The sequence below is a fragment of the Vigna unguiculata genome, chromosome 3, assembly GCF_037176805.1.
Source record: "Vigna unguiculata cultivar grain cowpea cultivar isolate G323 ecotype 2 chromosome 3, ASM3717680v1, whole genome shotgun sequence".
NCBI classification, from domain to species: Eukaryota; Viridiplantae; Streptophyta; class Magnoliopsida; order Fabales; family Fabaceae; genus Vigna; species Vigna unguiculata.
In genome coordinates, this window is record NC_140794.1 from 47,942,325 (window position 1) to 47,960,023 (window position 17,699).

The following is a 17,699-nucleotide window of genomic DNA, read 5'->3' on the forward strand; positions in this document are numbered from 1 at the left end:
AGTGTTATTTTTAGTTTTGAAAATCATTTGGAAATTATTATTTAGTATATTGATTTACTTTTCCCTTGAAAAAGGTATCGTTGAAAGTTTTAATAAAGTACATCGACTATGTTTTGCGAAAGTATCGACGCATTGATAACATAAAGGTGGCATTGCATTGATTTACATGTATATACCAAAGCATTATTGACTATGTCGTTCTATGATTTCTATTCGAATGTTGTTACAAGACAATTGTTATATATATATATATATATATATATATATATATATATATATATATATATATATATATATATATATATATATATATATATATACTCAATAAGTTCCACATCGTTTAGAAGTCGAGATCAAGGGAAGTTTAAATACTCCAACCTCCTTCCACCATTTGAGGTGTCTTTTAAGGACAAAACCGTGAGTTGAAATGCTCCAAAGCAGACAATACTTTGAGAATGTGGCCGTTGTTCCTAAACGATGCCGAACGAACTTGGGAATGACAATCCTTTTTTTTCTATTCGGTTTTCTCATTCAATTCAATGTTGTGATGAAAAAAAAAATCATTTTTTTTTTATTTTCTACAATATAGTTATAAAATTTAGAGGCAAAATTATACAATGATATCTAATTATATTTAAAATATTCATATATATATATATATATATATATATATATATATATATGTGTGTGTGTGTGTATTTACAATACTGTATACATCTTATATCCATACCGTTTAGTACATCTTATATTTCCTATGCTAGAAGAGGAAGAAGTGTTATTTATTTACAGTTTCCCTCACATATACTGGTTTTCAAACAGGTGGAGGGAAAAGGTTATGGATAGGGTTCACTTGGACTGTTAGGGATAAGTAGAAGGTAACTCCGATTTGTCTTTCGATAACAATCGGTGCGTTTGGAGCAGAGAGAAAAGTAATAGTAGAGTTTCTCGTTCCCTGAAATGTTACAGAACTATTCACAGCATTGGTTTGCCATGCATTCCCCGAAAAAACAGCCACAATGTCGGCAAAGAAGGGATCAGACATGTTAGGAGCAGTCATCTATGATAATGTTATAAAATTTTGTTTTTCACACACAATCATAAAATAGGGAAGTGGGACAAATATCACATAAAAAAATACAGCATATCATAATAAGATAAAATGAAATGAAAATTCTTCCAAGTCCATAAAACTGGATTTTATTATACTTTATAAAGATATTGATTAATTTTGTACTGACTAATCAGGATAAATGAGCTCATGGCCAATAAAGTAACTTAAGAAGATCTCATCTTGAGTAATACTAACTCGTTTAAATTTCCAAGGTCATACTTCCAACTGCAATAATCAAATCTTTATTTATCATAAACTTTATTTCAATATTAAACCATATAATTATATAAATAAATAAATAGAGATGATCAATGAATAATTAAAATAAAATATAAATAAATAAAAAGGACCAGTACATAATTGTAGATAAATATAAATAAGTAAATGAGAGTAAATATAAATTGAGGAAATATGACTAGTGCATAACTAGATATGACTATAAATAAATAAATAGGAATGAAAACTAAATATAAATTAAAATGATAGGAACGAGAACTAAATATCAATTAAAATGAGATTAGGGACACCTCACTTATAGAGATAAAAATAATTATGAATAGATAAAATAATCAAAGTAAAAATAAAATGATAGATGTCTCTCCCTTATCTTAGTTATTGTTGAAATTATACCAAGGTTGTACTGAGACTTTAATGATATATTTTTTTTCTTTGTTGTACTCACACCACCTATTTCTGAATGAACTTGATTCACCTCACAAACTCTCTTTGTTTTTTTTTCTTCCTTTGTCACATTCTACCACTTTTACACTTTAACCCATTCATCTCTCACCCCTATTTATATGTATTAATGTAATCATTACATGTAGTTTAATTTTAATTATATTTTGTAAACACTATTCTCTTAGGCTGGCTTTTAACATTTGGTTATGATATTTTTTCTTTTACATTACATTAATGCTCATCAGAATAGATAAGGACTGCACTTACCATGTGCAACCTTATCACTTTTTTTTTAATTGTATAAACTAATAATTATGTTAAAATTAAATTTATAGTATATATACAATGTTATAGTTTACGCTACTGAATTCCTTTATAACAGTGGAAACTTTGAAGATGTTAGCCTTTAAATTACTTTTATAATTAAAACAATTAATGCCTATTATAACCAAAAGTGTAGATATATATATATATATATATATATATATATATATTACAAATGTTATTTCTTCTTTTTAGACATGATATGTTGTGAAATACACATATTTGTTTACTTTTGTTGTAGGTCATGTTCCACTTGTGTAATTTTTTTTATTTTTTTTTCTTAATAAAAAAAAGTGGAAAGCATTAAGGATTTTTACATAATTATGCTTTGTTGAGTCATCGTGATTCATATTTATTATCATCACCATGTATCTATTATCTGAGTGAAATTGATTTCTAATTTTAACTTAGAAACACTAATTTTTTTTATAATTAATGTTGAAATTAATTTAGATTCTAATTGTGTAAATTGATTTGATTAAATTATTTTTATGTTGGTGATTTCATTTTTAGGTTCAAGTTATAAATATAATTATTGAAAAAAATTGAGTATTATTTTGCTATAATTTTAATAGTTCTTAGTTTGGAACGTGTTGGGCAAATTTAACAATTTACTATGTTATATTCATATTGTATAATTTAAAAAAAAAAATCATTATATACAAGATGTTCCATAATTTCTTGAATATTAAACCTCTTTCACTTAAAGATACACAAAATTTTCTCCATTATTAATATTAACATTGCTATGTTGCACAAATTAGAAATTCTTTCCTTTTTTTTCTTTTATACTCATTAGTTATACATGTTGTATCAATCCAACCTTAATTCACATTTACATTTTCTGCGTATGACATGAATATTCAATTTTACCATCATATATATAAATCTCAGTTTTTTGTTTATAATTAAAGGTGTGACAATATTATCTCAATTAAGAATTCACCTTTTCTTTAATTAATATAACATTTATTTCACACAATTTTGATAATATTCTGCATTGATTTTCATGCGACATGAAACGAAAATAATGACATAAAATCAACTTCAATCAAATCAAATATGCACACAAAATATCAATATAAAATTTAATAAAGTGAAAATTTTATAAAATAAATGTGAAATGTTGATTAAAATATGCATACTAATAAATTGTAAAAAAATTATTAATATCTACTCTTCTCATCCTCAAAATAGAGTTAAGCACACAGATCAACCTGTTAAAAATGAAAGAGGACTGATTGGTCCGTCACAATAAAAGAATTGAAAATTTTGACCTGTCTTAGATTGACAAGTTGGCTTGTCAACCTTTTTTAAGAATTTTTTTTTCTATTGTTAAAATTTGTTTATATATATATATATATATATATATAACAATATTCAATATTTTATAATTAAATATAATAAAACTATTTAGAAAAGAAAAGATAACAATATAAAAGATGACAACACACGCACAAAATAAGAGCACGAAAGGGCAACAATTAGGTAAAGAAAAGGCAACACAAAAAAATGTGCAAGAAAGAGCATTTAAAAACCTACATATCACTACAATTTTATCATATATATATATATATATATATATATATATATATATATATATATATATATATATATATAATTCTTTTGGCATTACTGAAATAAGTTAACTTATTATAGACGTGTCCTCATATTTAATAATAACTAGAGATGACAAATAAATTCGTTCTCGTGAGTATTATTTGAATCTTTGCATTGATGCATTGACTGGATATGAGTATGGGAAATCTCCGACTGGTTCAATTGGGTATGAAGATGTACATATATCCCCATCATAATACTCGTCTCCATTTAAATTATAAAAATATTCACAATTAATTAAGTATATATATATATATATATATATACTTTTTATTTTTTATTTCTTTTTATTATTTGGTTTATCATAAAACTCATTCGCATCTCCACTATATTTTTCATCTTATTATAATCTTTATGTAATTATGTTAAAATTATGTATGTCAATTAAATTTTTTTCATGTTTCACATTTGAATATTTCTATTATTTTTTAATATTTTTATTTATTGTATATTTTCTTTTCACAAAAGAATGTTTAATACTCTCAATTTAAATGTTTAATAGCACAAACCTTTCATTTACTAGGTAATATAAAAAAAATTCTTTACTTATTATTATTAATTTTTGTTTCATTTTAAGAACTTTTTTGTTTGGCTAAAACAAGTTATTTCTTAGCCATTGAGTATATATGTGATATTTGAAAAAATTTCTTAGATCTCTAAGGTATTTTTCATCTTATCATACTCTTAATTATACATTTATTTCCCTTTATGCCATTTCTTTCGATAGTCTCTCAAATTGTTTCTAAACATTTGTTAATTTTTTAATATTTTTATTTGTTGTTTATTTTCATCATGTAAAATACTATTTCGATATATTTTATCTAATTAATTTTTATTTTCTAACTTATTATCAATCATACTACAATTTTTTCATTATAATTGTATAAATAAATTTTATTTACTACAATATAAAAATTTAATGTTATTGTTATGAATATTTTTTTATCACCATCCAACATAGATTGGAGTTCAAAAAATATAAGATCTATGTTAAAATTTTATTATTATGTTTATTATTTATTTTTTGCATCATTTTGATCAAGTGGTGTATTATAACTTTTATTAGTGTATAAAAAAGAGATTCATTAGAATTTAAAAGATTGAAGTAAACAAACATTTAAAATATATTTTAATTTGAATATTTGTTTTCCTTTTATATTTCTTTAAAAATATTTTAAAATTTTATGAATTAGGTTTGATTAATGTTTGCAAATTTAATAAATATTTTTTGTTCTCATGAAATTTTATTTAGCATGAAATTTTATTTGGTATTTTAATCTAAAATGTAAACAATTATTATTTATTTCAAAGTACTTTGACATAAAAGAAACAATCATCCTCCTAATATTGAATATTTGATAATATTATGTTTCCTTTACCGTAATTTTTTATTATTTGATAAAAATTAATTAAAATTAATGTTGAAGTAGTAAGAAAACGGGTACGGATATGAGTACAAGATTATACCTGTTACCCGATTCAAATAAAGATGAGGCAAAAGTTTGATACCCGTTAGATTTAAGTATGAGGAGAGAGATAAAAATTTCTACAAAAAATGAGTATGACATAGCGAAACTCGTCTCCCTCCAGCTTGTTGCCATCCCTAATAATAGCCATTTAATTTACATAATTCTCAATATTAGTGATATCTAATGTTAAAAACTTTCTTAATTCCTAAAAAAATAAGTTCAGTTAACCAAAATAATATAATATATATTTGAATGACCAGGAATGAGCATTAAAAGAATTTAAATTTTGTGCTGGTTTTTATATATTATATTTTTGTCTTGCTTTCAAAAATATTGTTATGATCATTAATTTTGAAATTTTAAAATATATTAAAAGTATTTTTAAAATACTAAAATATTATGTATTTTTAATGCTCGAACAACACCAAATTATCTACTAAAAAAATCTGAACTCAATATTCTAAGTGCATATATTTAAGTTCATGATCAACTTCTCGATCTATAAAATAGATATCTCTTGTGTCGAACTCAATTTTTCGGTTAGTTCTCGGAACAACCATCTAACAACTTATTGAAGTATGAGAATGAAGAAAAGTAAATAAAAATAATTCAAGATTTTTCCAAAAAAGGAGTTATCAGTACTAATAAAATATGCCAAAAAATTGTCCAAAAGTCAGATTGTACTTATAGGCCTAAGTTTTAATCTTTTAAAAAGGGCACCTCTACTTTTAACAAACTCGCCTCCATCAGAATACGTATAAAAATGGGATTTCTATAAGTCATTGTTTAATTAATAATGTTTTGTTGATTAGTTTTTAGAGATAGGTACTGTAATAGCCCATGACTATCTTAAGTTCAGGAAATTAATAATGATTTGTCGTTTAATGTTTTTTAGAATTGTAGTTATTATTAATGAGATCGGATTTTGGATTCGGTGGCCACGAATCATAAATTATAGAAAGTTTCAATTCCAGTTTGATCGTTAGCCGAGTAGTTGAACATAACAATATCATAGAACCAAAATTTACATACAACAAAATAATCAAACATTTCAAAAATATGGAAATTAACGTGATTCAACATTTCACGAATAAAAAATATAAATCTTTGCATAATTTTTTATAGACAAAAACTACAAATTCTTTATTTCGCAAATTTTCTCATCCACACACAACTATAAAAACTGCAAATCTTTTATATTGTAAATCTTCTAATTAACACAAAACTATCCAAATTCTCGTATCCATACATCCAAATAAATATATTGAATTTGAGTGATTATTCAAAAATTTTATTTTTATAATATTTTTCTAATACTCTCTTCTTATTTTTTATATTACTCGATCTGAAACTTCAAATGAATAATTTAGAACCAACCCCTTATTACATAAGTAATTTGGTAGTTTACCAAAATAGAATAAAGAAATGTCTTCATAAACAAAATCATTATCAACACCGACTCAGTAAAAAAAATGTAATCTCCAATCCATCATAGAAAAAATAACATCTTTATATTAGAAGAACCTATTGAAAACAGGATGATGAACTTTGAATGTTCCCAATTGATTCAAATGTATGACTTATACCAAAAGTAACCATATACTCTACACGAATGAATTCTTACATGAAATACACTAATATTGTGCATTGAAACAAGAATCAAACGTAATGCATGACAGGTTTATTGGACTTCAAATCCCACATGCCTCCTTCCTTGAGATATTCAAGATACCTCGCAAATTCAGGCCTTGCTGTTGTTTTCTTCTTCCTACGAAGAGCCAAGAAACTGAGAAGAGGGTGACTTTTCTTTTCACTGTTATTTCCCTTCTTTGTGGGGTTTCTCTGAAGATTGAAGGCCCCAAAGGTGGAACCCAAAGCCATTTTTCTTGAAGGGTTGGGTCCCCAAGAAGGCAAACTCGTGCTCCTCTTGAAACCCTCGTTCAAGAGTGCAGTGGTAACCGATTCTTTACCTAATCTCTCGTACCTCCCTGGACCTCTTCGAGTACTCATGGATCGAAACATGGTTGGATCTTGTTTTGTGAAAGACGAGGTTTTGAATAATGATGTTGTCTCAGTGGAAAGTGTGAGGGCAAAAGGGTTGGTGGGAATTGCAGATGAATGGTGTTGCAGAACATAGTGGGAGGCTTTATATATATGCATATTTGAGGTCAAGTTTGGTTAAGTTTGATATATTTTTTATTGATTAATAGAATATATCATGGTTTTGAATGGTTATTACTCACCCCTTTGATTAGAAAACTTCAGTTTATGCAACTTATGTTGACTATTTCTGCTTCGCCGTTCCCACAATTGTAAAATTCTATCAAGTTATTAAGTATTTGTATCCCAATCTTGATTTTCTCAGTCAAATAGTTAGTAGTATCCACCTTTTAAATTCGTGGTGCCTGCAAAATGATATATTGAAAAAACAAATACTCACTTAGACAAGGTATATATATGTTTGAATGAGGCAAACAGTATATAAAAAATGTTAAAAGGAATTGGTCTTACTTCAAACATTGAAACATCAACTTTCTGTAACTTCTAAACAACTAACACTTGTTCAACTAGAGTGTTTAATTCGGTAATCATGAACGTTAAAAGATCGAACCAATAAAAATAATAAATCCATCTTTATTTTATATGAGTTCATGGAAAGGGTAGGTTTATTTGTGGAAGCAATGTGCTACTACATCCCAGCTATGTATTATTCTATCTTTTTACCTAAAAACTTTGTTATGAACTACTTCAACTTTAATTTTGTAAATTGTGATGTCTAAGTGTAAGTTTAAATTTTACGTTTTTTCATAAAAATGAATTTTTTTCTTGTTTGCTTCAAAATTTTGGAAGCTGGAAAGAAAACTTTTACTCTAATTCATTCTTAATTTCAAAAACTTTGACCACTCTAAATGTATAATAATAATTTCTTTTTCCTTCTCTCTATTGTCTTCTTCCTCAAAGAGCGTATATTTTCACTTATATAATTTTCTTAAAAAAAAATCTCATTTACATTAAAATTTCTCTTATTTATTCTTCTCCTTTAAACCACAACGACATCGCCATCACCGTAAATTTTTTCCGTCAAATTATTTTTCAAAGACTTGAGAGTAGTTAACTCTCTACATCACTGGTCTTTTTTTGGCATATATATATATATATATATATATATATATATATATATATATATATATATATATATATATATATATATATATATATATATATATATATATATATATATATATATATATATATATATATATATATATATATCCTCAAATGGAACTAAACAGACTATCAAATAGAATTTATTTCAATCGTAATTAAATGAAAAATAAAACATTTAAAAATGAGATTATTAAACTTTCTTAACATTAAGACAATTGTATATGATTTTCTTTAAAAAAATAAAATATGGTAGGAATTACAACAACAAAAATATTACAGAAACCACAAATAAAGAATTAGTTTAAGAAACTTGTATAATAATAATAATTATCAGGAATGTATGAAATTTCAAATCTAAATTTATTTTGACTTGGCATTGATTATCAACACAATTTTTTATTGCCTCGAGCAAGAATAGGCTTTAACGTACTGGCTTGCATGTTGGCCAAATTTATGTATTTTCATAATTGAAACAACTATACTATACAAATGATAAAACTTATTAATATAAAGGGCTTTTGCTTTGAGTAATGCACCAATCATTATAAATTTTTTATATGTGTATTCAATTCATATAAATAAATAAATAATTGTTATTACATGTGTAGTTAATGGGGGTTAATTATATTTCACATACATTAATTTGATTTAATTTTTTTAGACGTGTTTATTCTTATAATTGATGCACTCTACTTGTTTTATTATTAAGCATTATTTTTTATATTTTATAATAAATGACAACATATTTTATTTGATATTATAGTAAAATAAATTTAACTATGTTTTTAGTCTAAATTTGAGTCAAATTTGTTTTTGTTTCACAAATTAAAAATAACAGTTAATTATGCAATTAAAAAAATAGTTTCTGTAATTCCAAAAAAAATGCATTTTTTTAACTTTATAGATGTCAACCACATTAATGAAATTGATGATATGAAATTTGAAAGTGCATATATGGTAGATGCTAACAACGCCATATACTAACTTCGATTAACTTATCTAAGAATCAAATTGTAGGAACTATTTTTTTTTTCTTTCATAATGTAAAAAACTAAAAATAAAATTGCGTCATTTCTTTGTCGACATAGCTGTCTTATTTTCTAAGCTTCGCAAGTAAATCAAGTCCAAACGCAAGCATCATGGTTCTAGTAATGGGTTGTACCGAACAGTGATTTAATTATCATAATCTACTACTAATTTTTAATTAATTAAAAACTAAAAGAGTTACTTATAATTTTATTTGTTAAGTATGTTTTTAACTTTTAAATTTCATATAAAATTGAAATTCGTCTGTTTTAAATTTTAATATATTTTAATTTTCAAATTTCAAAAATGAATGGATGAATAAAGAAATTAAATAAAAATTTATTATTTTTATTATCATTTCTTACATGTTTTTTGTCATTTTGAAGAAAAAGAAAATAACTTTTTTGCGTCATTTAATACTTTTTAGTTTCACATTTTTTTTATCTCAAGTTTTTTGTTTGGTTTGATTTTTATATATTTTCTTTTTAATAATTATGTCCCTTAATATTTAATTAGATTTTGATAGTTTACTTTTTAATCTTAATTTTTTAAAATAAATTATCTATTAAAAATAAAAGAATATATTTATTTTTAAAAGTGATAAAAAGAAGTTGTATGTAAATGAAAACAACATAAATCCAATTTCTTCCGTCTTTTGAAGCATGATGTTAATGGTCCAATTATTTATTTTAATTTTATTATTAATAATAATTAAATATATAAATTTTAAATGTGTTTATTTTAGTTCTTCTAAAATTATTGATCTAGTTGGTTGTACTATCTTGATAAGTATAACAAAATAGACTCCCATAACTTTGCACGGAAATCAGGCATTAAAATTACATTTAATTTAAACATTATTTTGGTTCCAAAATAATTTTTAAATATCTGTCACTAATCTTAGATTAGAGCATCAGAAATAGAATCTTATTTTTGGGTTCACAATAATGATAAGCTCAAAATGAATTATTTTCCACGTGCAGACACTCAGCTCCTAACAACATTCTGGCTAAGGAAAATATAAGGAACAGACTCTAACGAAATGAGTGTTCTTTTTAATACAATCAATAAGCAGTTTAGTGAGTCTAGTGTCTTATTTAGTGAATCTATCAACACTCTTTCGAAGTTTTCTGCTTATGTCATGCTGGCTGCAGAGAATAAATGCCTCATTATTAAGACACCACAAGCGACTTCAATTTCATTATCAAGATAAGGCTTGGAAAAAAGTCGTAGCAATGCGGGATCATCATGGACATTTTATGTTCATTTGGAACGTGGCTATAGAAATACACGAGTTGAGTTCATGTTTCTTTTAGAATCTGAGTTATCTGAGTTCCATCCTGATTTTATTCTGTTGGCATGACTGGCAGATTTATCTCATCCTGTATTCCCTCGTGAATTTTGCCTGTTTTAATCTATTTTCTCACCAAAAAACTTAAAATACCAATCAATCTTATTTTCTGGTCAGTCGTACAACAAAACCGCTAGCAGAAGTAGCACTACCAATGGAAGGTTAAAAGTGCGATCGATAATAATTTTTCATCTTTGCTTAACTAAACTGACAGACAGAAACATTCAGTAAATTTCGTGCAGATTCATGATGTTTTATATCCTTGTAATAAATTCAAGATTTAGAACTGGGATTCCAAAGTTTGTCTGATGGTATAAATACAAGCCTCTATATGCCTTTTTGTATGTATTTACCCTTTAACTTTTGCATTGGTAGGATGAGTATTTCTTACATATAAATATTTAGGGAATAATAAATATTACAGAACGTTGAAAATGATAAAAGAACGTGGTATTCGTCCCCAGTAGCCCACATTACATGTGAAGGGAACTGCTCTCTTGTAAAGGGACATGTAAAAAAACATAAGGTGTGCTATCGCTCTTCTGAGTTGAATTTGTTCCAAGCTTCCTGGATATTGAAACAGGACAGAAAAGGAAAAGAAAGAAAGCAAAAATGAGAGGTCGAACATGATAATTAATAAATGAAGTTCAAGATACTTTATCCAACTTAATGTTTTTTCATCAGAATGAGGGGTGTTGGAATAACCAACTTGCCATGTATATGAAGTAAGAAACAAAATGCAGAACGCGAACGCTCATGACATTCTAGCTTGGGGAAGGAGGTTTGTAAAAGGTCAGATATCAACCTCACCACGCGCATTAGCATTATTGGCATGCTTGCGTGTTTGCATAATTTCACATGCAAATGTGTATATGATGTGCATGTGCACTTGATATAATAGAAGCTCTGCAACAGCATTATGGTTCGCTCTGGCAGAACTTACACATGATTCACATAAATAAATCAACTGGAAGATGGCACGCATGAAATACCTTTAGGAGATCAAAGACTTTTTCACATATGTATTTGTGTTGAATACTTGCTCCACGTTGCTGTAATTTGTCGGGATGGACACAAAGGGTGGCCTTTCTGTAAGCTTTCTTGACAGCAGCAGAAGTTATAACGTCCGTCAGTGGGATTGGCTGCCACCCACTATCAGGCCCAAGAATCTGACAATGTGAAAAAACTAGATAAGAACCACATATAACGAACTATCAACAATTAGAAAAGATTAAGAAACCAATTTAGTCTCATCTGTTTGAGACTAGTTCTAGTGGACCTTCAAATCACCTCCTTACTGTCTTCAGTAAAAAGTAGTTCAGAATAAGAGAGGAGAAAGGAGTGATAAGGGTTATTTGAGAATATGAAAAACCTACATATTGCAAGGTTGAAAGCAATGCACGCAAATTTCCTTCTTTTCCACTTGACCACCTCCTGACTTCAATATCCAGGGTTTCTGCTAATCTCTGCAAAGAGGATCAGACTAGTAATCAACAAAATGTTGAAACAACAAATCTGAACCTATAAAAAGCAACAGTTTGGACATAAGCTCACATTTCTCTCAGCTTGCTCCTTCTGAGCTACAAGGTCGCGCATGTTCTTTTCTTCCAAAGCTTTTGCCTTGCATTTTCCCGAAAGTCATCGTCAATCTCATTTATTTTATAAGTACAATTAATGCATGATGAACAAGGTTAGAGAACTTACTGCACGTTCAGCTGTTCGGCGATACCTCTCCAGTCTAGCCCTACACCTCTGAGCTGATTCACCTTCTCGTTCTGATCTTTCAGTAAAAGAGGAAGCTTCAAGCAAAGGACAATACCTGGTCAGGATTATCTAGTGGAAGCACTAAAGTGTTGTTTGAAAGTTTATACAAAAGTAAGTCATGGGTTTGATGCATCACATACCACCATAAACTGAGGAGTACGGATATCTGGAATGAGTGGAGGAACTAGAGTTCTGACAAAATGGATCCAGCATATCCTGCCATGTAAATATTATAAAGTCAGCAGGCAATAATGAAATTTATCACTTGCATATTTAAGTGGGTCTGTGAATACTTACTGAGGATGAAGAGCCCTGTCTTCCGCTGTTTCTGGAAGGAACGCTAAATTTGTCAGAGACAGACCTCCCTAATCGTTCTCTGGACTCAAATGCCGCTCTCTCAACCTTTACTTTTTCCATTGCACGCTCTCGAGCCTCAACAGTTGCTCTTTCTACGGCAGTTCGCTGTGCTTTCAATCTGGCTTCTGCAGCAACCTTATCAGCATATGTTTTGTCCCTAGCCTCAGCGCATGCCTTTTCAAGTCTTTCTCTGGCTTCAGCCAGTACTCTCTGTCGAGCTTCCGCAGTTGCTCTCTCAAAGGCAGCCCTTTCTGCTCTCTCCCGAGCTTCAGTATATGTTCTATCACGAGCCTCCAAAGTTGCTTTATCAACTGCCATCCGATCCTTTCCTCTTTCCCTTTCCCTTTCAGCCTCCAGCACTGCTCTGTCAACAGCCATTCTGTCTTTCTGTCTTTCCCTTTCTCTCTCCATCTCCTCTTCTATCTTTCTCAAACGATCTTCTTCCAACTCTCTTTCTCTTCTTATCCTCTCAGCATCTTTCTCTATTGAAGCAGAAGTTTCATCAAGACTTTTATCTTTGCTTTTGGTGGAATTTGATGCATGACCTCTTTCAGAAGACTTCTTGATATTTACCGCTTCTTGTACTGTAGCAGGTTCATCAGCTACTGTGTTCCTTCCATAATCAACACACACGTTAGCATGGCTTAATGACATTCGGTCCCGGCTCTCTTCAGTGTTTAGTGAAACATTCACATGTTGTTTAGTCTTTACTCTCTCACCCCATCCATCAATTGTCCTCACTCCATTCCGTGCATCAAATTCCATTTGAGGGGCTGGCTTAGTTTCCTTTGTGCATGCCTGTTCACTGTTAAAACTATGCTCGTTGACATTGACATTTGTACTAGTGCAAGTCATCTTTCCTGAATGCTCTAGTTCTCCTTGGGACATTTCAAAAGCCCCTTTTTTCCCAGTATCCTTCAGATTTTCCGAACATACCTCTTCCAATTTCTTTTCATCAATCTTGCAGGCAGTGACACTCTTTCCAATTTCTTGGTCAGCTATAGGGTCTTGACATAGCTCCTTTATGCAAATATTTTCTTCATGAATGGACGATGAGTGAGCAGACACAAGATTGTCATCACTCTCTGTATTCCGTTCCTCACTGGTTTCTTTTGCAAAATTCAAGTGAATCCCTTTCCCATCACCTTCTGTTTGTTCCAAAGCTTTATCCACACTGTATTCACGTGATTTATCCACAGTTCCTTCGCTGTCACATGCTAGGTCTGATGGGCAATCGATTTCTTTCTTTCTCTGAGTCTCATTTCCAATATTCATTTGTAGTTCTGGAGCTTGTTTCAGAACATTCTGAAGCCATATGCCTTCACCCATATCTTTTAGTCTATCTCCTTTTCTATACCCATCACAAATTTCATTAAGTTTCTCTTTACCTTGATCTTTTTCGCAAGGCTCATTTTCCCCTAGCTCAAAAGTCACTCCAGATCTTTTCTCGTTCATTTCTAGTTCAAAGTCCCGTTTAAGTCCCTTTTCATTCTTTACCTGCTCAAGAGCATCCTTTAAGCATTCATGATTTTCTTCCATTGTACAAGAACCTTTGCGGCTTTTCCCAACTTCATTTTGACATGTCTCCTTCAATTGCTTCTTCTTGTGAATCTGTGTAGCTTCAAGGATAATTTCATCTTCTATTTTGTAAGTCATATTTTCCTTGTGGCTATCCAGAGTACAGGCTTCATTTGATCTTTCGAACTTTTCTAGCTTAACAGAATCTTTCACCCGTTGCTCACTCTCTACACCTCCAAGAGCAGAAGCTTCTCTTTGAATTTTTCCGTTTTCTTTCATTCTCTGAGACTGTTTATGCCTTTTCATACTCAGTAGTAGTTGTTCATCCTCTTTTTGTTTTTTCTCACTTTCCATATGCTTCATTCTGCACTGTACTTCACTGAGCCTTTCTCTATCAACCTCTTCTGATTTCTCAATCTCAACTTGTTTGTGCTCCTTGCGTTGTGTCTCGAACATGTCTTTTAAGCATCCTGGTTGATCAGTTTTAGGTACTTTCTGATCAGTTTTTCCATGTAGACTGACCACTCTTGCCTTCTCACTCTTTTCTAGCCCAAATATTTCGGCCATTTCCTCGTTCTTCACATGCTCTCTCTGCCTGAACTCCTCATCAGATAACTTAGATTTTTTAATGGTTTTTCTCTGTTCATGAGCCCCATTTCCTACTTTGTATTTCTCCTTGCATTCCTCTTGCTGAGGACCTTCAACTTCTCCAACCTTTTTGTATTCTGCTTTAACGTTGAACGCTTCCCTTTCTTCCTTGCCACACTCATGCGCTCTGATATCTTGAACCAGTTTCTTAGTATGGCTATGTTTTGTGGGCGTAATTACCTTTCCAGGCTCTTCTGTTCCCACCAATTCAAAAAATTCAGTTGCTTCTTTCCACATCCCAATTCCAGTACTTCTATCTGATTCTTGAGATGACCTGGACTCCTTGATATGCGTTTCATCAAACACGTTTAGAAGTCTTTCCCCTTCTAACAATTCCAGAGTTTCTGGGGCAGCCTTCCCAGTTTTCTGCCTTTCATCTGTGAAAGAAATTTTCTTTTTGCCGATTCTCTGCACACCTTTATCATTCAAACTATCAAATTTAGTTATATTCACACTTGTCTTTGCTTCATTAACCTTTACATCATATCTTGAATCTGCATTGCTTTCGGAAAGCCTCTTCTTTCTCTCTTTCAATTCCTTGGCACTCCTATGTTTTGCTTCAGATCTATGCATGACTTCTTTGATAGAAGCAGCAGATGAATTTGTATCAACCTCCACATCAAGGAAAGGTGGCGAAGTATCACCAAGGGTCTCTTCAATGTCAATCCCCTCTTTCTTTGAAAGAAAACCACCAGTGTATTCCTGTTTTGCATCCAATACAGGTGGTGGCCGAGAAGGGGGCGGCACTTGAGAGGGTAGGGTTCTGAGGCTAATGTGAGACACAGTTATGAATGTTTCACTGGAATGAGAATCATTTTTGCAGCATCCACTGCGCAGATCAAGATCACTACCAAAAACCTGTTCACCAGATGTAAAATTAACCGGAAGTGACACCATTTCTCTATGGTTTCTCCTTGCCTGGCTTGCATTAAATTCCATATCGAGGTCAACATCATCAACAACCTGTAAGGAAGGATCCGTCCTATGAAAGTGCGTGGTTTCATCAAATATTTGACCGAATTCAGGAGCAGCACGCAACTGACTAATAGTACTTTTTCCCTTTGACATATCTTCATTGCCTGTACCATTTACCTTATGATACAAAACGTTGAACTCTGTAATTCCATCAGAAGACCGGAAATGATCATCATTTGGCATGCCTTCGTGAAATCCAAAATGGTCCAAGTCTCCGGAAAATGAATCAGTTTCCACCGGCGTCCTACCAATGAAGAAAGAACACGGTTATATCGTTGCAATATCAAATTCCAATCTCAGTAAATTAAAATATAGTGAGAGTAGAGAGAGAGTAAAGCACAAAAAATAGATATAAAGAAAACAAAATCTTGCAACAAAAAACTTCTAAAAACACAAAGAAATACTGAAAAGCGGACAGAAGCATTTGACAACAGTAACACCATATACAATATATCTGTAAATCCAAAGAATTCACCATTTAATCGACAAAAGAATACTTATCACCCTTGCTTTAGAAAAACGGGGGTGGAGTAGGATTACGAAAAAAAACAAACCCAGCGTCTTCCTATCCTATGCAATAACCAGAAGCAAAAACCGTAGTTCCCGTTGCTTCATATAAAAAGCCCATTTTCACTACCATTACCCCAAAATCCTCAACGACGAAACTAAAATCACAAACTGATACTAAAATGCACAAACTCATTGCCTTGAGTTTCCACTGCGCATTAAAACAAAACCAAATCCAATCATGCATTTCAACGAACAATCAAAACCAAACTGTAAACACAACAACCGCGATGGCATTTATACATACCATGCTTCTTCTTCTTCAGCATCATCACCGTCGTCTTCTTCGGAGACACTGTCGTGAAACAAGTCCTCGTACGAGAGCCGAAAATCGAGGCCGTCGAAGCCTCGGAAAATTTCGGAGTAGTCGCACGCGACGTTTCGGAAGTCGAAGAAGACCTCGCCGTCATCGAGCGACGGAAGATCCAGCACCGGAATGGCGGAGGCGCGCGGCGCGTGGAAGCTGGAGAAAATCTCGCCGTAGTCCTCGAAGCGTGGCGAGAGGGAGTGGCCGCCGGCGAACCTCGTCGCGCCGCCGTATACGTGGTCGTATAGAGTTTCAGCCGGAAAACCTGCGCCTCCTGCGGCGCCGGTAATTTTCTTGGAAACTGTGACGGGAAACTTGTTTGGTTGGCGAGAATGCGCCAAGCTTTCCATGAGAACGTTAGGGTTGTTTCTTCTTACAGTTTTTTCTCTCAACACGCTCGCTCTTTTCTACTTTGTTTCTTCACTTTCACTTTCTCTCTCTTGCTCCTTCTGCTAACTGAGTGCAGACACTGCTCGGAGTCAGAGGAGGACGACGAAACCAGAAAAAACAAAAAATGAGTGATGAAATTGAAAACGAATGGGAAAAGGTGGTCACGCCAAATGACCAAACAGCCCTTTTTTTTTTTTACAACTTTGGTCTAGTCTCTGATTTCTATTACTATTTCAAAATAACCAATAATTCTATAAAGAATTTACGTAGATATTTTAAATAAAGATAAAGACTATATAATTACATATTTTAAATAATGATATATAATAAAATTGTTGAAAAACAAATACATTTATCGTTTTTCTTTCCAATTAATAGTACATATTGTTTATACTATTACATTACATAATGATAAATTATTGT

At 30.8% G+C, this 17,699-nt stretch overlaps 2 protein-coding genes across 2 annotated transcripts; both read right to left on the reverse strand.

The window, feature by feature from the left end:
• Positions 1 to 6,697: 6,697 nt before the first annotated feature.
• On the reverse strand, positions 6,698 to 7,340 carry LOC114179284 (uncharacterized). Its single transcript, XM_028065559.2, has one exon. The coding sequence runs from the start codon at positions 7,225 to 7,227 to the stop codon at positions 6,865 to 6,867; it is 363 nt and encodes a 120-aa protein (XP_027921360.1). The 5' UTR covers positions 7,228 to 7,340; the 3' UTR covers positions 6,698 to 6,864.
• Positions 7,341 to 10,973: 3,633 nt separating this feature from the next.
• On the reverse strand, positions 10,974 to 17,395 carry LOC114178064 (uncharacterized). Its single transcript, XM_028063753.2, has 8 exons — positions 16,827 to 17,395; positions 12,812 to 16,256; positions 12,655 to 12,730; positions 12,455 to 12,549; positions 12,305 to 12,370; positions 12,127 to 12,216; positions 11,743 to 11,919; positions 10,974 to 11,317 (listed from the first exon to the last, which is right to left on the reverse strand). The coding sequence occupies exons 1-8, from the start codon at positions 17,234 to 17,236 to the stop codon at positions 11,282 to 11,284; spliced, it is 4,395 nt and encodes a 1,464-aa protein (XP_027919554.2). The 5' UTR covers positions 17,237 to 17,395; the 3' UTR covers positions 10,974 to 11,281.
• Positions 17,396 to 17,699: the final 304 nt, after the last annotated feature.

Excerpts from the sequence above, each read along its gene's own strand:
- LOC114179284 (XM_028065559.2), bottom strand. The coding sequence starts at position 7,227 with ATGTTTCGATCCATGAGTACTCGAAGAGGTCCAGGGAGGTACGAGAGA.
- LOC114178064 (XM_028063753.2), bottom strand. The coding sequence starts at position 17,236 with ATGGAAAGCTTGGCGCATTCTCGCCAACCAAACAAGTTTCCCGTCACA. Across the intron at positions 12,217-12,304 it reads AGGAGCAAGCTGAGAGAAAT|AGATTAGCAGAAACCCTGGA; the intron begins GTGAGCTTATGT and ends TCCTCTTTGCAG. Across the intron at positions 11,920-12,126 it reads TGCTTTCAACCTTGCAATAT|ATTCTTGGGCCTGATAGTGG; the intron begins GTAGGTTTTTCA and ends TCACATTGTCAG.